At 35.5% G+C, this 18,710-nt stretch overlaps 1 protein-coding gene across 7 annotated transcripts in view; it reads left to right on the top strand.

Annotated features, from left to right (window-relative positions):
* The window catches only part of DMXL1 (Dmx like 1), an 86,955-nt gene that overhangs the window by 13,478 nt on the left and 54,767 nt on the right, over positions 1-18,710 (top strand). For 5 of the 7 annotated variants that reach the window (XR_015261388.1, XR_015261389.1, XM_086769834.1 and 2 more), the window contains exons 3-11: positions 2,406-2,483; positions 4,374-4,452; positions 5,063-5,195; positions 7,169-7,235; positions 10,149-10,324; positions 11,818-12,007; positions 13,545-13,713; positions 17,535-17,747; positions 18,398-18,651. Coding sequence is in view for 5 of the 7 variants with exons in the window: in XM_086769834.1 (XP_086625960.1) it covers positions 2,406-2,483; positions 4,374-4,452; positions 5,063-5,195; positions 7,169-7,235; positions 10,149-10,324; positions 11,818-12,007; positions 13,545-13,713; positions 17,535-17,747; positions 18,398-18,651 (1,359 nt within the window). In the remaining 2 variants the exon portion in view is untranslated. The remainder of the gene's footprint in view (positions 1-2,405; positions 2,484-4,373; positions 4,453-5,062; positions 5,196-7,168; positions 7,236-10,148; positions 10,325-11,817; positions 12,008-13,544; positions 13,714-17,534; positions 17,748-18,397; positions 18,652-18,710) is intronic. The other 2 variants (XM_086769835.1, XM_086769836.1) reach the window with 2 other exon arrangements.

The raw sequence follows: 18,710 nt of genomic DNA, 5'->3' as shown, positions 1-18,710 counted from the left end.
TCTGGTAAGAAGCTGCCTCCATCTTTCTTATAAGCCCTCTTTAAGTACTGAAAGGCTGCAGTAAGGTCTCTGTGGAGCCCTTTCTCCTCCAAGGTGAACAACCCCAACTCTCTCAGTCTTTCTTCACAGGAGAGGTGTTCCATCCTTCTGACCATTTTTGTGGCCCTCCTCTGGACCCACTCGAACAGGTCCATGTCTTTTGGGATCTGGGGACCCCAGAGCTGGATGTAGTACTCCAGGTGGGTTCTCATGAGAGCAGGAGAATCGCCTCCCTCACCATGCTGGCGACCTTTCTTTTTATGCAGCCCAGGTTGCAGTTGGCTTTCTGGGCTGTGAGTGCACATTGCCGGCTCATGTTTAATTTTTCATCTACCAGTACCTCCAAGTTCTACTCCGCAGAGCTGCTCTCAATCCATTCATTCTCCTAGTCTGTATTGATACTGGGGATTACCCAAGGTGCACAACCTTGCACTTGTTGAACTTCCTGATGTTCACATGTGCCCACTCCTCAAGCTTGTCCAGATCCCTCTGGCTGACATCCCTTCCCTCTAGCAAATCAGCTGCACCACTTATCTCGATGCCATCTGCAGACTTGCTGAGGGTGCACTCGCTACCACTGTCTATCATTAGGAATGTCACTTACAACTCTGTAAGGCTTCTCTGCAGAACTTATTTCTAATAACAGGACTTGAGACTACAGTGGGCATTTGTTTGATGTCTGGATGATTATTGTGGTAGTTCCAGAAATTCTTCAACACATGAATTTACATTATTCTTTTTGGTGGCATGCTGTTCAGTGAGGACTGGTCTGACTGGCTGTATCATTGTGGAAGCCTGTGGAAACTTTCAGGGGGCAGGAATTGCTCTGGACACTATTTGTTTAGGATTTTGGCATGCTAATGTTAATGTGTTTGAAAAACCCACTGAACAACAAAAACTGGAAGAACTGTCCACACTTGGAAAAATGGAAAAAAAATATCTAATAAATATGAGTTTGTATAAACATCTGCTGTTAGGATGTGGAATGGAATTACGAGAATAAAAGAATAAGTGAAGTAGTTAAAGATAATTAGAGAGGGCAGATATTTGTCTAAGATGTAAGCAAAAAGTTTCTTCAGGCATTTTGCAACTGTGACAAAATTATTCTTGGCATTTTTGTGTCAGCCTGATGTTTAGGTTGTTAGTGTGATAGAAATTTATTTAACTATCTATTCTTCTTAATGCTGAGGGTTTCTCTCGAAGCCACGGATCTATGGATTTTAGGATCTGTATGGATCTGTGCATTTGTACATCTGTGCATTTGTACAGATCGTGTACGTCTGTAATTAACAGAACTGTAAATAGTATTAACAACTTGGGTATGACAGTTCAGGAGGTTTTTTGTTTCTTAAAACTGTTGTGGCTGATACTGAAATAAAAGTGTATTTTATAAAATGACTCTCTCCTTCTTTGATGCTGTTAAAGGAATGCTTTGTATACTTTGAGCCAGAATTTAGCAGAAACAGGGAACTGACACAGCATATCAGAACTGTACATGTGCTCCTTTTAACATCAAGCATCACCTCAGAATGCAGGTTGTCCATTATGCATGACTTGTGCAAACTCCATTTTCGTAAATCTGTATTTCAGAGTAGTTTTAGGTAACATTGCCTTGTGACGAGTCTCTTAGGCTGTTCTGGTTTTGTTCTCTGCCTTAGGTCTTTAACATAAATTTGGCTTGTTTTGGCTTTTCTTAGCAAGCCTTTTAAGCTACTGTCTATAGAGATATTTTGAGAAAAAGTACTTTTAAGTTTGTCTTAATGCAAGTTTGCAGTGGCTGATATCACTGATGGAATAAAACTTTGAAATACTAATTATCTGACTGTACTGGAACTTTTTTGAAGTATTTTGTATTAATATTTAGTAGTTTTTCTGTTTTACAATTCTCTGCATTGGATGTTTAGCTTGTGTAGGTCAAGTCTTACAAATTAACTTTCTATAGTGTAGCATGTTCTCATGCCACAGAAATCTACAAAAGTACCTTGAACTGATGTTGTTGATGTTCCTGAGAATGTGAACTCCGCAGACTCATTTGAATGTTTACCTAATTTAACGTGGAAAGAATACTAATAATAGATCTGATTTAAAAAAAAAAATAATTAAAAAGCCTATGTGTACCTTTGCTCTCAGTAGTTCATCGGGACTAATGTGTAAATAAAGAATTATGTTTTTGTTATCATCAACACTTCATAATTTTTGCTAGGTGATGTTTTTCTGTTACTGGAAGGGAATATGGATGTGAGCTTCAAATTTATCTACAAGGAGGATTAAAAGTTGACTCAATAGTTTGCATTTTATTCTTGTTTGTTGTATACCTTGTTTTTTTCTGTGTTTGTTTGTGTACATATAAATATAAATTGCTTTAGATTGCAGCTTCTTACGGAAATGTGATTTGTATCTTTGAGCCAGTTAGCCTCTTGAAGCAGAACAGCAGCCATCATAATGTAAGTAATTCATAACTCCATAATTGATTTACTTGGTTATAAAGCCTGACTCATTTTTCTGGTTTGCTTTAAAGTTAAAGATTTCTTTGATGCCTTCTTTTAGTGCCAGGATAAAACTAAGAGATAAGATGGTCCTTGGGAAGTGAAAGTGCTAGAAGGAGAGCAGAGACATGTTATTTGAAGTAGTTTTAAAAGAAATAGATTTTACTGTAGGGTTTTATATTACTGATTTATCTAGCCCTGCAATTCATAACTGAAATATTCCAGAACCCCAAAAGATGTGCATGCTCCCGTTCTCCAAAGAGTATAGACATTACAGTAGGAATTTTTTTTGAACCATCTCGTGTACTCTTTGTGTCCTGATGTGTTTTACAATTCTTATTTCAACTTCAGTTTGTGAAACTGTATGCTCTTGGTCAAATCTGTAATAGTTTCAAGAAATCTATGGCTTTTTTTAGGGTATCTGACTGAATGCTTACTCTTCAGTTTTGTGATGGTGAAGAACAACTGCTTCTTACATGGAGAGGATTATTCTTATCATTAGAAGCATTAAACTCTAGTTAAAGTCAGTTTGACAATAGAAGGGCTTTGACAGCAGTTGCTCAAGGAGCTTCTGTCTACATCTTCAGAGTTTTGGTCTCTCAGTTTGTATTAATAAGCTGTTTATACAGCCGTATAGTGGATTCCCTTCTTTGTACTAACCAGCTCGGTCATATGGTTCCTGGTGTACCTGTAAACAAGTGCTATTTTATATATTAATTAAATGGCTGGTATTGTGTGTGTGTGTGTGTGTGTGTATATATATATATATTATAAAGAGAGAGAATATTTTATACCACTGGAAAGCAGTGGAATAAGGTAATGGTAAAATGTGACTTCCTGTGCTCATATGAACTTTTTAGAAGGACTGCTTTGTTTTCGATCATTGGAGCCATTGACTCTATCCTGAATGTTTTTATATACCGGTAAACACTACACTTAGTTTGAAACTTTGAAGTTAGTGTAGGAACTGTAAGCAATAGAAGAAGCAGTATCCACCTATGAGTTGCTTTTAAATATTTGTAATTGAGGAAATTATTCTGTTAATTCATTCTTCTATGCAATAATTTCCAGCAAATTTAGGTGGTTGTAAGATTGTCTCTCTTTCATTTGCTAGAATATTCAGAATCTAAAACTTTCACTTCTATTGGTTTGATATTTTTTGAGTGGCAGATGATTACTTTAAAAATGTTGGTGAATCAAGGAAAAAACCTATTGGCTCTTCATATTATCTACAGTAATGATTTCAGTTTCTTTTATAATTCAAAGCCTCAAAACTTTGCAACCCATTACGAAAACAGACTAGACAAATATTTAGTGAATTTAATCCTCAGCATGTTCCAGTGAATGAAGTAAAGATGAAAAATCTGAAGATAGTTGTCTGTCCTGTTGTGTATTAAAAAAAAGGGAGAAAAGCATCATAAATGTTATCTTGACCTTATTGAAATCCTTTAATTCAGCAATACTACTGATGGCAAACATCAGGTGCATTTAGTGTATAGTGTATTTCATTTTTGAAATACCTTTTTTCTTTCTCTAAAAGAAAATCAGACTTCTTTTTAAAAAAATCTCAGATTCTGATCGTGATCTTATGTACTGATTTTTTTTTTTCAAGCTATATTTTTAAAATAAGTTAGAAACTTTTATTTGTATGGTTATATTAATGGAAAGCTATTTTGTTTAAAAATCAGAATAAATCCATTTTTATTAGATAAACAATAATGTATTTTTAAACATGTCCTTCAAAAAAGTTGGAGAGTGCAGTGAAGATGTACTATCTCTATTATAAAAGAGGAAGGGAGGGGAAGGAAGCATTTTAATGCTAATGTTTGTGAATACTTGAAATTTCAGACATTACATTATCAGTGGCAGAAGAATGCTCAAATCTTACTGGAAACCATAGCACATAATCTAACGTGGGATCCCACAGGTAAGAATAGAATAAAATAAACACCAAATATTTGATAGTGCAACTAATTTTTATTGAAATTTCACCATTCTTTGGGGACAGGGAAAGTATTTTTTTTTTTGTCATAGCATTATAGAGAACACAAAAGTGGAGTGAAATCTACCTCTTGTCACTTGTTACATAGGAAAGCCAAAATATTAGGTAAATCTGTATGATCTTACTCAATTATCCTAATCTCAGCAATATCTAATGTTTAAAAACATAGCTTAAGTGGTAAGTATTTGTTGTGAAAGAGAGATGTCTACCCTAGCTCCGGTGTTTCTTTTTGTGAATAACTACTTTGAAAATTTGATTAATTTTCGCTGTTTGAACTGTAGATACTCGAATCAAAATGTCTTATATGAGAGTATCTTCTTTTAAGATTGACCCAGTATATATTCACGTAGGGGAATGTGTAAAAGGCATGCTGCTATTACAGTAGCTTTGCTGTAGAAAAGATGTTACAATAATATATGGCTTATTTTGTTCTGCAGTTTCAGCTTTGCAACAGTGGTTTTTCTCTCTCTTTACGGAAGTCTCTCTCTTTACGGAATTTTGCTACTTGTTTTGTAATTATAAGTATTTGTTTTAGGCACTCGCCTTTTGACTGGTTCCAGTTGTCTTCAGCTTTGGTCCAATGTTCCTCTGGAAAACTCTTCTGACAGTGACAGAACTGAAAGAACAGATGCTGGACTTGGAGAATGGAGGTGTATCTGGCAGTGCAAGTAAGAAACTTGTTTAAAGACAATTAATTTTTTGTTGATGGTTCATACCTTTCAGGTTAAATATTTAATGTAGTTCTGTGAAATCCTGTTCTGTACTGTTACTTGATAAATACTATTGATGTATGATAAATGTGAATCATATTTCCCTGAATATGTGACATTTCTTTCTTCCTACAAGATCAGTTGTAGTTGGTTTTGGGGTAGTTTATGTTCTTAGTCAGTTCTCCAGTTCTGCTGAACACTAGTAAAATACTGAGGGAAGGCTGCTATTGAGGCTGTACCAGTAGACTTTGCTCCTTGTACAAGAAGTAAGGTGAGAGCTGCATATTTGAAAATTATTGTGCTTGCAGAACTGATTAAAATGAACTTTTCTATGTCTTCCAAAGTGGCTGGCTGGAGAGACCAACCTGAAATTATTCTTTATGAAGCACTTAGCATTAGTTGGGTAGTTCCTTGGATGTACCTGAAAAAATCCTTTTTTAATCCTTCAGTTGTTCCTTTTTCTGTGTACGCTCTAACTTTAATCAAGGATGTGTTTAAAATCCCAATATAAACCAAATGACAGCTGGAAAGTTTACTTTTGAATGTGATGGACTTTCTAAATAAAAGAATTTGGAAGACTTACTCAATTTATTGAGACACCTTTGGACTCTTGTCTCACAGCCTCGTAAGAGGAGGAGTCAACCTGTAGATAGAATGTCATGAGTATGGTTTTAGAATCTGGGGTTCTGTTAACAATAGTCAAGATCACTTAGATTCTGCTTTTCCTCCATCCCTTCAATAATATGTTTTGCCTTTGCATCATAAAGCTTACAGAACTCTTCATAGCCATCAGCCTGTTTCTCTCTTTTAAACTGTTTTGTGGAGGAGAGAAAGCAGAGTGTTGTGTACTTCCAGTAGGTCCTGGAAAGGGTCAGCTGAGCTTGCTTTGTCAGTTCACCCCTTTTTGCCTTTGTCTTCTGGCATTTGTAGTTCAGTTAGATTTAGAATAGATTTTTTTTTTTTTTTAAGAATTTTGCAGGATAATGAATTTGCAGTACTACCCTTTGCCAGAATAATTTTAATGTCCAAAGGAGGCATTCCCAAATGTCTTCATATTGGTTCTTCTAGGATAATGTTGCTTAAACGTAGGTGGAAATTGATTTTCTTTGATACACAGCTTTTGCAATTGACTTCTGGTCGTTAACTGCACACACTAGATACATCGTGCTTTTCTTGAGCTGTTGGCTAACTTAATCCTTCTTGAAAGTTAAGCCTCACATCTTGTTGGAGATGTCTAATACATTCAAGATGAAAATGTACACAGTACTTCTGCTGCACAATTGAATTATTTTGTGTTCTTGTTGCCATTAATAAGCCAGTCACTTAGGCAACAGCTCAGTGCTTCAAAACCTGTAAAAGAAGCTAATTTATAAATATTTCCAGTGAAAATAAAACACAGCAAAAATGAACGACAGACTTACGTTTAGATTATTTTAGTGTGACATCTTTTATCAGTGTGACAGTTAATGTAAAAACTGCTTTCAAATACTTCTTTACTATATTAGTCATTTTACACCTTTTTGTTTTCTTGACAACTGTAGGAGCTATGAGGAATGGAAGTATCTTTCAGATAAGCTGGAAGACCAAATGATTGTAAAGTGGAAGTAGAGCATATCTGCATAGAATTTAATCTGTTAGCAGCTGTTTTTCTCATATGATAATTTGGAATATTGGATATTGTAGCACTCTCAGCTACAGCTTTTTGGTTTTCTATTTTTCTATTTTTCCTGTGTAACCAAAACCATGTGACACACAAGTTTACCTCCTAATCCCTCTGGACTTTGTTAAAGCTTAAGTTATTTCACACAATACAAAGGACACTTGCATGTAAAAATTAAATGACTTTCATGAGTTCAAGGGAAAAAAACTGTTTAGAGTTCTAAAAAATTCTTAAAACTTATTTTCTCTTTTTAATTGTCTTTATTTCGTAGAACTGCTTCTCAAGTTTGTTTAATGAAATTCTCGCCGGATGGGGAGTTTTTTGCTACCGCCGGAAAGGTAAGCATTTTTTCCTAATTTATTTTGTACTGATTCAGATAAGATATTAAAGCAGACAAACAAAACAAAACTACAGATTTATATAAAAAAGTTTTTATTAAAAATTTTTTTTTAATTTTTTTTTTTTTTTTTGCTTAGTATTTCCAGTGATCTCTCTATGCATCTTTACAATTTGATAAATAAGAATTTGTGAGAAAGCTAGTTTGGGGTGAGGGAACCCAATAAATATTCACTGCTTCCTGTTTTAAAATACCCATTTTTAATCAGTACCAAGTTATAAGACATCAGAAAGAGAAGAGCTTCGGGGAATGGAGATCTGTGGATGAGCTTACTGCTGGTTACCCTTCTAGTGAGAAAGTATTCAATATTTCAGTATTATAGTGACATACTTCATCAAAAACAGCTCTTCAATGTCTTTTTGTGTAAATGTCTCTGTATGCCTGTTTGTATACATAGAAGAGAATTTACATTCCACTCCACAGGTATATTTGCACATAGTTAATGTTAGTGTTTGTGACCAGTCTTACAGATTAGTTCTGTGTGCTCAGCATTCAGTAGTCTGTCAGCAAAAACAATAAAACCCCTTGACAAATTAAGCAAAAAAGGTAAAGCAAAATGTCACTGTTGTATCTTTTCACTTCCTGAAACACTTAACTAATGTTATATTTATACTACAAAACTTATTGTTCAGATTTTATAAGAAAATAATATCCTAACAAATCAGACCAGAAAAAATCAAGATCATGTAGAGGATCCAGTGAAAGTGTGACAAATCTGTACAAGAATCTATATTGCTTGTTAAGGAATGTGAAATGAGTAGTTGCTTTCTGCGAATAATACTGTTGTCTTTTTTTGAGGAGAGAGTCACATTAATACCAGTCAAAAGTTTCGGTAAGAATGTCCAGACCCATGTTAGGAGAATTTATGGAATTATCAAAGTAGATTGTGGGAAGAATATAAAAATTTTTCAGATTACTGTTTTTTTTTTTTTTCTAAAGGAAACAGAAAACTTAAGAGTATAAGCAGTTTTAACCCAGATTGATAGAAGCAGGTAGGCATCAAGTGTGTGCTACCAACTGAAGAACCTAGCAGAGAGTTAATTGGGACAATGCAGTTGCTGAGATTAGAGAAAACCTGGTTTAAGTGTCCAGAGCAGTATTAACCTGACAAAACAAGTTTCATATATAAGAATGAAAGGCAATTGGGCAGTATGGTCTAGTCTCTCTGGGAAGCATGAATGAGAAAGTAGTATGTACACATAAAGATTGGTTAGAACAGTGTTTGATTTAGTAGTAGTATGTAGAGCTTCACTGTTGCTGTTTGGATCATTATGTCTCTTAATATATACTGGAAGCACAAAGATTCAAGGACGGTTCAGTCTGCAAATCAGTCTTGCTTTTAAAAGGTAGTTGTCATGTATATTTTTGTTATTCAGTTGTATGCATCAAGAACAGATGAGTAGCACACATTTTGCTTAGTTGTAGGTGTGTGGTTTTATCTCTAAAGGTTGCTACTTCATTATGCTTGCTTAGAAGACTAACTTCTAAGGCCTGTGCTATCTTTGAGGAAGAAAGATGTAACAAACCTGTAAAATAGTCCAAATTACTTTTTCTAGGTAAACTCTATTCCAGTTGACTAGTTTCCAAGACGCAAAGTGAAATACTAGACTTTCTTGTTGATAAACTTTACTTTGTATAATAACAAAGCAACGGGTTCTCATGTTCTATTCCTGTTTTGCTTATTTGCAACATCAGTTGCTTGCTGTGTGTTCTGTGTTGTCTTTAGCCATTTACTGTCTGAAACGAGTTATTCCAGTCATGTTAAGATAACTATTACTTATAACATTGTTTGACTACAAGTTTTATTAAGAAAAAGTGTGGGTTTTTTTGTTGTTGGCAATACAAACTATGTGTTTCACTATGTATTTTTTATGGGTAGTAGTTAATAGTTATTTTAAAAGTCAAGTTTTAATGGATTCTATTGTTACAATATGACTGAATTGTGGAAAAATAAATTAATCTGCAAATAGCTTCTATATGGGTAATAGCCTTGCAGAGTTTTTGACTGATATGTCTTAAGTCCTGTTGTGTTATGTTACATTGTGAAGTCATGCAAAGCAGAATTAATAAATAAGTAGGAATAAGGAGGAAAAATTACTAAGCAGGAAAATTAATAATGAATTTTTTTACCATAAATGACTAAGTTAATTACTTACCTGCAGAATATTTAAAATGCATCTTTGTTTCTGTGTCTTCTTTCTTTGTTTAATTTTTATGAGAGAAGATGCTGGTCAGCAAACAACCTCCCTCTTCCTCCAATAGGGTTGTGTTAAGCATACCCAGATTAACACAGTATTTCAGTACCATTCGTATTTAATAGTTGATCAACAACCTGCAAATGTAGGTCCAGATTAACTTATCTCGTTCTTAAAGACATAAGAACAAGGACTCTATGAACATGACTTTTTTCCAATTTATATATGTGAGTATTTAAGAAAAGCAGGCTGAGCTTTGAGATGTCATCTTTGACCTTTGTTTGTATTCCTAACATTTAAATTTGTGTGTGTAGGTTTTGAGGGTTTTCTGTCAAAGTACAGTAAGTTGTATCAACATGTGAATACCAGCTCAAGCCAGTATAGCTTGCATTTTTTTGGTTAAAAGCTGGCAGCTCATCAGAAGGAGCAAAATTAAATCCAAGTTGGTAATGGCAAGAGAGATTAAAAGGAAGCTCTGCTACCATGTTTCTTTACGATTATGTTTTGAAGTTCTGTTTACTGAGCTGACTTTCTGTCATCAGAAAAGTATTTAACTTCAAAGAAAAACAATAACATGGGAGACATACCCAGGAGTACTTGAAGTGCATCATGTTCTTATGCAAGCTAGTCTTTTTTACTGTCTTTTTTTCTTTCACCAGGATGATTGTCTTGTGAAAATATGGTACAATGCAGACAGCTGGCGATCAGCCATAACACCACCTGGCACAAGTCCAGAAAAACAAGCAAAAGAAGTTGATTTTTCATTTGTTTATTTGGCTCATCCTCGATCAGTAAACGCATTTTCATGGAGGAAGACCAGTAAATTCATGCCACGGTCAGTAGCTCTAATAACTTGAGGTTTGTAAGTTGCCCTGAAGACACAAACTGTATAATCTTCCCAGCTGTACAGTCAACAGTGGCACAAGTTATATAGTGACACAAGTTTACTTTAGTTAATAATTGAGTTTGCACACCTTATATATTGTTTGTGTGCCTTCATATAATTCCTTCACACTGAAGTTCTTGAGGGGATGATAAGCATCCTCTTGCCTGGGAAGGAACTGGAAAGATAGAGTGCACCACAGACTGGCTTAGAAATTGGACTAAATCTAAAATCAGCTCTTGAAAAATAACCTCTCTTTGCATCTTTTTGATTGCAGTGTCTTAAATGACTATTCACGCATTTGATTCCAGCTTATTTCTCTCTTTCTGTCCCAATGGAATCAGAGCAATTCAAAAGTCCTGTTGCTTTACGTCACCTTTCTCAAACATTCATATATTTCCGTGTCTCTTAATTTCTTTCTCTACCTAGTACAAAACCAGACGTCTGTCAGGAACAGTATCTGGAAATTGAATTAAAATGATCATTTGGAATTGGTGTTTTGAGTTTGATTTTTTTTTTCTTTTTTTTTAGGAATCTGACGATTCCTGAATGATCTGTCCCTAGTGTTCACCAGTAATTGCAATCTCAGACTGAAGTAGCGTTAGCAGTTCTGTGGCCTGCAACCATCTTTTTGCCATATTATTCCAAATAGTAGCCGTTTGAATTCTGCGTACCTGTGTGTGTTTCAGCAAGTTTATGCTGTCTTTTATACCAAACTTTAAGCATAAAAGTCTTCATAAAACCACTACTGTAGTCCTTAAATCAATTTTGAAAATCCACCTACTCCATGATACTTAAGAGTTTGCATTTGGACAATGCAGACAGGTGATCTATATAGCTTTTGAGTCTTAGCTAAAACTAAATTGTGAGCTTATATGGACTGGAAACCTGGTGATCTGCATAGTTTTATCAGTGCCTGATTTAGGTTAATTGGATTTTTGGGGTGTAAATCTAATTGGTAAAATAATTAAGAAAAGTTTGAAGTTTTAAATTGACTGTTTTTAAAGTTCCTGGTATTACCTTGATTTCTCTGGTTTGTATATATAATTTTGTAAGTGTGAAGTTGCAGTAAGATCTGGAGAATTGAGAACAAGTATCCAGAATATGATTAGCTTTTTATGTAAAGGACTTTAAAAAGAAAAACATAAGTTTTGCTTTTCCAGCTCTGCCTAATTCTGTACACTGAAATTGAAGATTTGGTGTTGCACATTATGTAGTGAACTTTGAGGTTATCTGTATTCAGATACTTGAATAGATATGAAAGCCTTTCACACATGATTTGTTTTCCTAAGCATGTATTGTTGAGTTTTTCTTTCCTTAGTATTGGTAAGTTACTTGATGCAATTCTGAAAACTGCTAATGGAAAGCCGTTTGGTACTGTTGCTTTATTTTGATGCTACATGATAGTAAGCAACTTCTTCACGCATCAAATTTTCTTTCATTAGTGGTGCTGTCTGCAATGTGCTCCTGACTTGCTGTAAGGATAATGTTTGTCGTCTCTGGGCAGAGACTTTGTTACCCAATGACAGTCTGTTGTATAGCGGAGGATGCAACAATTGGAGTGAAGCAGTGAACTTCACAAATAACTTCAAGAGAAATACTTCAAGTAAGGAAAAAGTCCAAAGTGCTTTAGAGGTAAGAAGTGAAATTGAACAGTGAGAATAAACACATGTATGCACACGTCATTTTAGATAGGATCGTAATTAGTAACTCAGACATGTGTCAGAAGCTGAAATCCTTGATACCATAAATGTGCATAAAATAAAAGAGTGGATCTACTTGAAATCCTCCTTAGGAGCGCTAAACTGACAGCCGTCCTACTAAGCTTTCACAGTAGAAGATGCACTGTCTTTATGTTACTACTGGCTATTTTCTGTGGTAACTGAAGCAAAATACTTTGGATTTTCTAGTTAAAAAGACTAGGAGCAGCATGGAGCACATAATGTATATAGGCTATGTGAAACCCATTAATTATACTGCCTTAAGATGTATGCTAGGGGCTCACTTGTTACCTCTGAAGCTGTGAGATGTTCTCTGGCTTCTGCAAGTGAAAAAAACAGTTATAATATGGAAGGAGGAAAGCCTTTGTTTCCTTTCCTTTCTGCTGTAGTTCTCAAGTAGAGCAGACTGCTCGTAAGTTGTATCTCTAAGGCAAATGACACTTACCATGTAGTGTTTTCTAACCAATTGGAAGCAGAAGGAAGGCGAATCATTAGTGGTCTGCAAATCTGTGTAGACACTATGTGGGTATTATGCTCCTGTCTTGATGGAGTGATGTATTTAGCGTGATCGTGGTGCTTTCTTAGCACATGTGGCACAGATGACAAATAGGACAGGCTGAAAGGTACAACACAGCAAAGAAAAAGTATTGAAAGAGAGAGGGGAAGAGAAGTTGGAGACAACTCTGTGTTCCTGCTGGAAATAAGAGGAAGCATTAGAGATCAGAAATAACAATTATGTAAAAACTGGGAGAAATATCTTTCACATGGGCACGCTGTGGTAAGATGTAAAGGATAGCAAGTGAAAAGGAATGCCAAGAGTAATACCATCCTTAATACAAGTCGTGTACCTTCTTGTACCTTTGAGTGCGTATGTAGATATATACAGCACAATGGCCTTGAACTGTACAGTATGTGGGGAGGGACTTTTTAACACTAGCACAGTCAGTCTTAAAGATTGAATATTATTTTTCCCTTGGAAAGATCTGTTTGCACGAAGGGGGAAGACTTTAAAACTCATTGGGCCCCTGTGATGGGAGTGGAAACAGTGATCTGATCAGATCCAAAGTACTGATCTGTTTTTTCAGTCTCTGAAATGAGATTATTCAGATTTGCTACTTTATGTTTAGAGTCTTGAATAAGCATGGTATACATGCTTATTCAAGATACAATAGTATTTTCTGTTTAAGTATAAAAACTGTAGGAACACTGTCTGTATACTGAAATACGAAGCACTTACTAGATGGGCCTTCATGAATTAATGTGAAGACACTGATATCTCTTTACTACAGATACAACCTGAATGGTGTGATTTTTTTGCGAGAAACTCCACTAATGCTTTAAAGTAGCTTTTAAATTGAAAAAAAAAAAATTCACTAGTATCTAGAAGACCACTTACAGATGAAATCTGCTTTTTGAAAGGAATCTAAAATGACACCTTATTCTTCATGCAGTTAAACCTGAGGCACTTCCGACGAGGGAGGAGGAGATCAGGTGCTGTTGTAGCACATACTGGATATGCTCCACATCAGCAAGATCCCCACGAAGTTCACAGGAACATCCCTCCTCATGCAAATGCACTTTGTCACTTCCATATTGCTGCCAGTATCAATCCAGCCACAGGTAAGATGTATGGTGAATCCTTGCTACAGTGTAAGCTACAATTTCTGCTAGGTCTGTGTTGTCTGTGTAAGCTTAACTGATTCAGATGTATTTGTACAGTATTCACATGATCATGCAAAATTACTAGCATGTTGGTTTCACTTAATGCATGGAAGAGTCTTCTACAGTAATGAAATTGTTAGAATACATTTCCTCTACAGTAATCTCATCTCTAATTTTTGATATTTTTTAACTGATATTCACAGTGGTTTGACATGCAGAAGGCTAAGAGTTTGTAACTGGAGTTAGGAATTTTCTGCGAATTGTATGTTATACCGAGAGCACACTGATAAATAAAAATTTTTCAAGCTTCTTAAAATGAGTACCTGACACTAAGTGTCTGATATAACCATACATCCCTGTACTTCTGTTCTGTCACTGAACCAAGCAAAACACACACTCATCTTGTGTTCCATAAACTTCTAATATTCTCTTGTACTCCAGGAATATGTTGTAGTCATCATGTAGGAAAATCTCCTATAGTCGCTAATATTTGTCTTCATAATCGTTTGTGTATGCTGAAAACAAAATGCATGTATGCTTATTGAAAAACTTGAGTAGAAATGCAATATTGAATGGCCTTTCATTAGGTTTTTATTGCTGTGATATGATACCCTATGTCTAGACTTTATGAGCAAACATATTATATAGTCCTTTTCTTAAACTAGTTATACTCTGTCTTATAAATAGTATTTTTAAATTGGCTTTTTGTTCCCACTGGCCCTTGTTTGAACGGCCAATTTTGACCTAAAGGCATTTGTGATTAGTTCATATTTGTAGCTGAACAGTCTTTGATACAATTATAAAGAACTATTGGTTTCCATTACCATTGCTGCACTAAGCAAGCTGTAAATGCTTTCTCCTGTACAATTAGAGTTAGTCTTCACCTTTTTTAGTATTGGTTCACGTTTCTTTTAACAGGTATGACTAGAATCACTTCCAGCCTACCAAAAGGAAACTTTTTGCAGTTTCATTCTATACCATCAATACTGTCCTATTTCTTCAGGAAGTGTCTTCAGTCATAATATATGTTACTACCCTATGTCATAAAGGAAGATTTCTCCAAGGCTTCTTGGAGATTTGTAGTTCTCCTCTCTGCATTTCTGTGTCTTCAAATTGTTCAAGGAGCTAGCTAACCTTTTGATGTGACTAGCACATAATCTTTCACTGTATATATTTTATATATACCCTTAATGCACTTCTTTCCTTGTTTGTTTATACATAACAAGTAAGTAAACTTTAATTGAGCTTTTGATAGTTTTTGCAATATAAATATGCCCAACAGCAAACTCCAAGAATGGAAATTAACATAATTTGTGAAAATAATGGTGAAATATTTTCCTAAGTGTCTAGCACTTGTCTTTGGCCTTTTTAATATTGTATTCCTTCTGTGTTATCTGTATTAATATCATATATCTTTATGCTGTCTTCTGGATGACTTGGTCTTTAACTCAGTAAATTGGAGGATCACGGGTTGTTCTTTAATGCACAACTTCTATTTGATATATGTTTGACATCTTAAATCTTAATTTGAAGAAATAGCTGTTCTCTCTCACAGACAAGTCCTTAAGTACCTCAGTCTAACGAGATTCTCTAGGTAGTTCTTTTAGTTTGCCCTTTTGAAATTAAATTTCATCTGAAAACCTAATTGTATTTTCTCTCATATAATTTAAAGCAAATTGGTTTGTGATCTCCCACTTGAAAATTTGCCCTTATTACAATAGAGTACTTGATAAAAACTAAGGCCAAAGCAGCTCTCTTTCTCATTCACTTTTTGAGGAAGAATAATGCTGTCATATAAAAGAATGTCATGTTAATTTTTATTGTATTTGTGTTCTATTGTTAATTTTGAAACTCCATTTTCTTGTAGCAACAAAATCCTTGAGACCTTCTTTTATACTAGAGTGTTATTCTAACTGATACTCAGCCTGAGTCGAGTTCAGTAAAAGGAGTAAGCGGTGATTGTTAGAGCATAATTATCTCTAGGCAAATCCAGAAAAAGTTATTGACTCCAAAGACCTTAGAAGTTTTCTGGAAAGAGTGAAGGGGATTTATGAAGCAAATAGAAATTCACTAAGGATTTTTTCTAGAGCCAATCATCAGCTAGAAGCTGGTAGTTCTGAGGTAAGAGAATTGGGGGGAAAAAAAGTTATTTACTTACCAGTTTTTTGAGATATACTCAAAGTACATAGATTTGTAATCTAATCTGAAAAGTTATCTTTCCAGTTCACCTTCTTATTCAAGTTTACTTTAGTTTTGTTGTCCAAAGAGAGGTCAACAGAATTCTTCGCTCAGAGTTCTGTTTTTTCCAAATGTATTATGGTATTTTTGAGACTGGCATTAATTGGCCTTTTTAGGAAGGCAGACTGGAGTTCTTAAGTACTCTATGCTGCTCTTGTCCTCCTCTCCTGATGCGTTGTCTCCCCACAACAAAATTACTGGTAGCCATGGTGGTCCTTTCTTATAACTATGTGCTCTGAGTTACCATTTTCTTAGGCTAGACTGGAGGGTAGGTACTCCAAAGCTGTCGCTGGTTTTGGGGAAAAAAAAGCAGAATTGGAGTAAAAAGTGTTTTGTCTCTCAGGGCATGAAATTTACATAATGCTATATAAATAGGGAGAAGGAGATGAGAGTATATGTGGAGACATCTAGGTGGGAATTAAATGCAGACTGAGCTTTTAACATGTTGCTATATGACCTGTTCGAGGAAATTACAGTAAATCACCTAGCTGCCTTTTAGCCGTGCTTAATTTGAATGATGTTACTCTGCAGCAGTCTGATACTTCTGTCACTTAACTTTGTGATTACTACTTTGTTTTTCACAGCCACCAAGTAGCATCATAGGACTGTATAAAACGATAACAGAATCTATAGGAATAAAAAAATCCTGGCTTTATGTGATGGTGTTACAGAGTCATAGAATCATAGAATCATAGATTGGTTAAGGTTGGAAGGGACCTTCAAAGGTCATCTAGTCCAACCCCCCTACAAGGAGCAGGGACATCTCTAACCAGATAGGTTGCTCAACTTGGCCTTGAACATTTCCAGGGATGAGGCATCCACCACCTCTCTGGGCAACCTGTTCCAGTGTTCTACAACTCATACTGTAAAAAATTTTTTCCTGATATCCAATCTAAATCTACCTCCCTCTATTTTAAAACCATTACCCCTCGTCCTATCGCAACAGGCCCTACTGAAGAGTCTCGCCCCATCTTTCTTGTAGGCTCCCTTGAGGTACTGGAAGACCGCTATCAGGTCTCCCTGGAGCCTCCTCTTCTCCAGGCTGAACAGCCCCAACTCTCTCAGCCTGTGTTTATAGGAGAGGTGCTCCAGCCCTCTGATCATCTTCAAGTCAATCACTGTATTAGTTTTTGCTATTGTAAGCCCTGTCGTATGTGGTCCTTGATCTACTGCAGCCTCCACTCTGGACTAAGTGGTGGGATATTATGCTTAAATTATTTGGTTCGTACTGAGCTGTAGTAGTGAAAAACAGGGTAAATTAACCTGTACAGACAGTGTTAAATCATGAACATGTAACAGCACAGGCCCATACTCTGAGCCTAACGTAAGCACACCGAAGACCCTCCCTGTGGAACATCTCTTGTCATAGCAGTCAAGCAATGCGATACTGCAAATAGATGTTATTGGTGAAATGAAGGACAAGTGGCAGTACATTTAGTGTATTTTTTTTTTAATAGTAGGGCTTTTGTTTAAAAGTAATCTAAAATTATTTTTGGCTCAGCTACTTTGTTTTCAAAAATGTCAACATCTTTTTCTGTTAGATATTCCTCTACTTCCTTCTATCACATCTCTGAGCCTTGGTGAAAATGAGGAAAAAAGTGGACCTTTTGTTGTGCACTGGCTGAACAATAAGGAACTTCATTTTACCTTATCCATGGAGGTATTTTTGCAGCAACTTAAAAAGAGTTTTGAACATCATTCTCCTGAGACTAACACTGAGGAATCTAATCAAATGGATGGCAGATCAGAAGAAGGTAAAAGTCTTATTGTAGAGAGGTGGCTTTCATTTTACAAAGTATTTTGTAATGTTTTTTTACATGAAATAAAAGGTGGGCAAATTGACATATAAGCATACAGACAGATTACAGTAGCATTTCTGTGCATATCCTCCCCTTACACTGGAACTACCTAAGTGACTTGTAAAAGTCACTACTTAGGCTGACCTGGAGGCCTTTGCATGACAATGTGTTATTTTAACATGTTTAAGGGAAAAAGTGTAACCTTAGAATTAACTTTCTTTTTTAAAAAAATATTAATGAAGACATAATTTAAATAGTTTTATTCTATAGCACAATACAGACAATTTAAATATATACCTTTTGGAGATGACTACTTTGGTTCTGCCTGTGCATGCAAAAATGTATATAAAATGGGGAAAAATAAAAGTGTTTCAAATTAAGGTGCACTATAAAGTATTTCAGTTTGCTAGTCATTGGCTGAGATCCACTAGAGGATTTGTGGTTAAGATTTTCCTTATTTTAAGTTTGTGCTTGTATGAGTGATTTATTAAAGGCCTGAAAGGTGCTCCCATGCCTGAATAACACTGCTTGCTGTACTTCTGCTTTTGAATATAATATATATGTGTGTGTGTGTGTATATATATATGTATCTGTGTGTGTTCTAGAAGTTGGTGAAAATGGAGATGAACAAAAAGGAAATCAAGAAAAGAAGGAACTGGGTGATGAGAAAACAACTCCAAATTCGAGCCTTATTCCTTTATCTTCTGCTATTATTGATCATGAAATTGAAGTACTACTTTCTGAATGGAGTAAAAATGCTGACATGCTGTTCAGTATACATCCTATGGATGGTTCACTGCTAGTATGGCATGTGGACTGGCTGGATGAATATCAGCCTGGCATGTTTCGCCAGGTGCAGGTACTTGACTTTTTTCTGGATTATGCATTGTTATTCAGTGGGAAGTATGATGAGAAAAT

The sequence above is a fragment of the Chlamydotis macqueenii genome, chromosome Z, assembly GCF_036417535.1.
Source record: "Chlamydotis macqueenii isolate bChlMac1 chromosome Z, bChlMac1.mat, whole genome shotgun sequence".
In the NCBI taxonomy this organism is placed as follows: domain Eukaryota; kingdom Metazoa; phylum Chordata; class Aves; order Otidiformes; family Otididae; genus Chlamydotis; species Chlamydotis macqueenii.
This window is presented reverse-complemented; position numbering and strand designations above follow the sequence as displayed.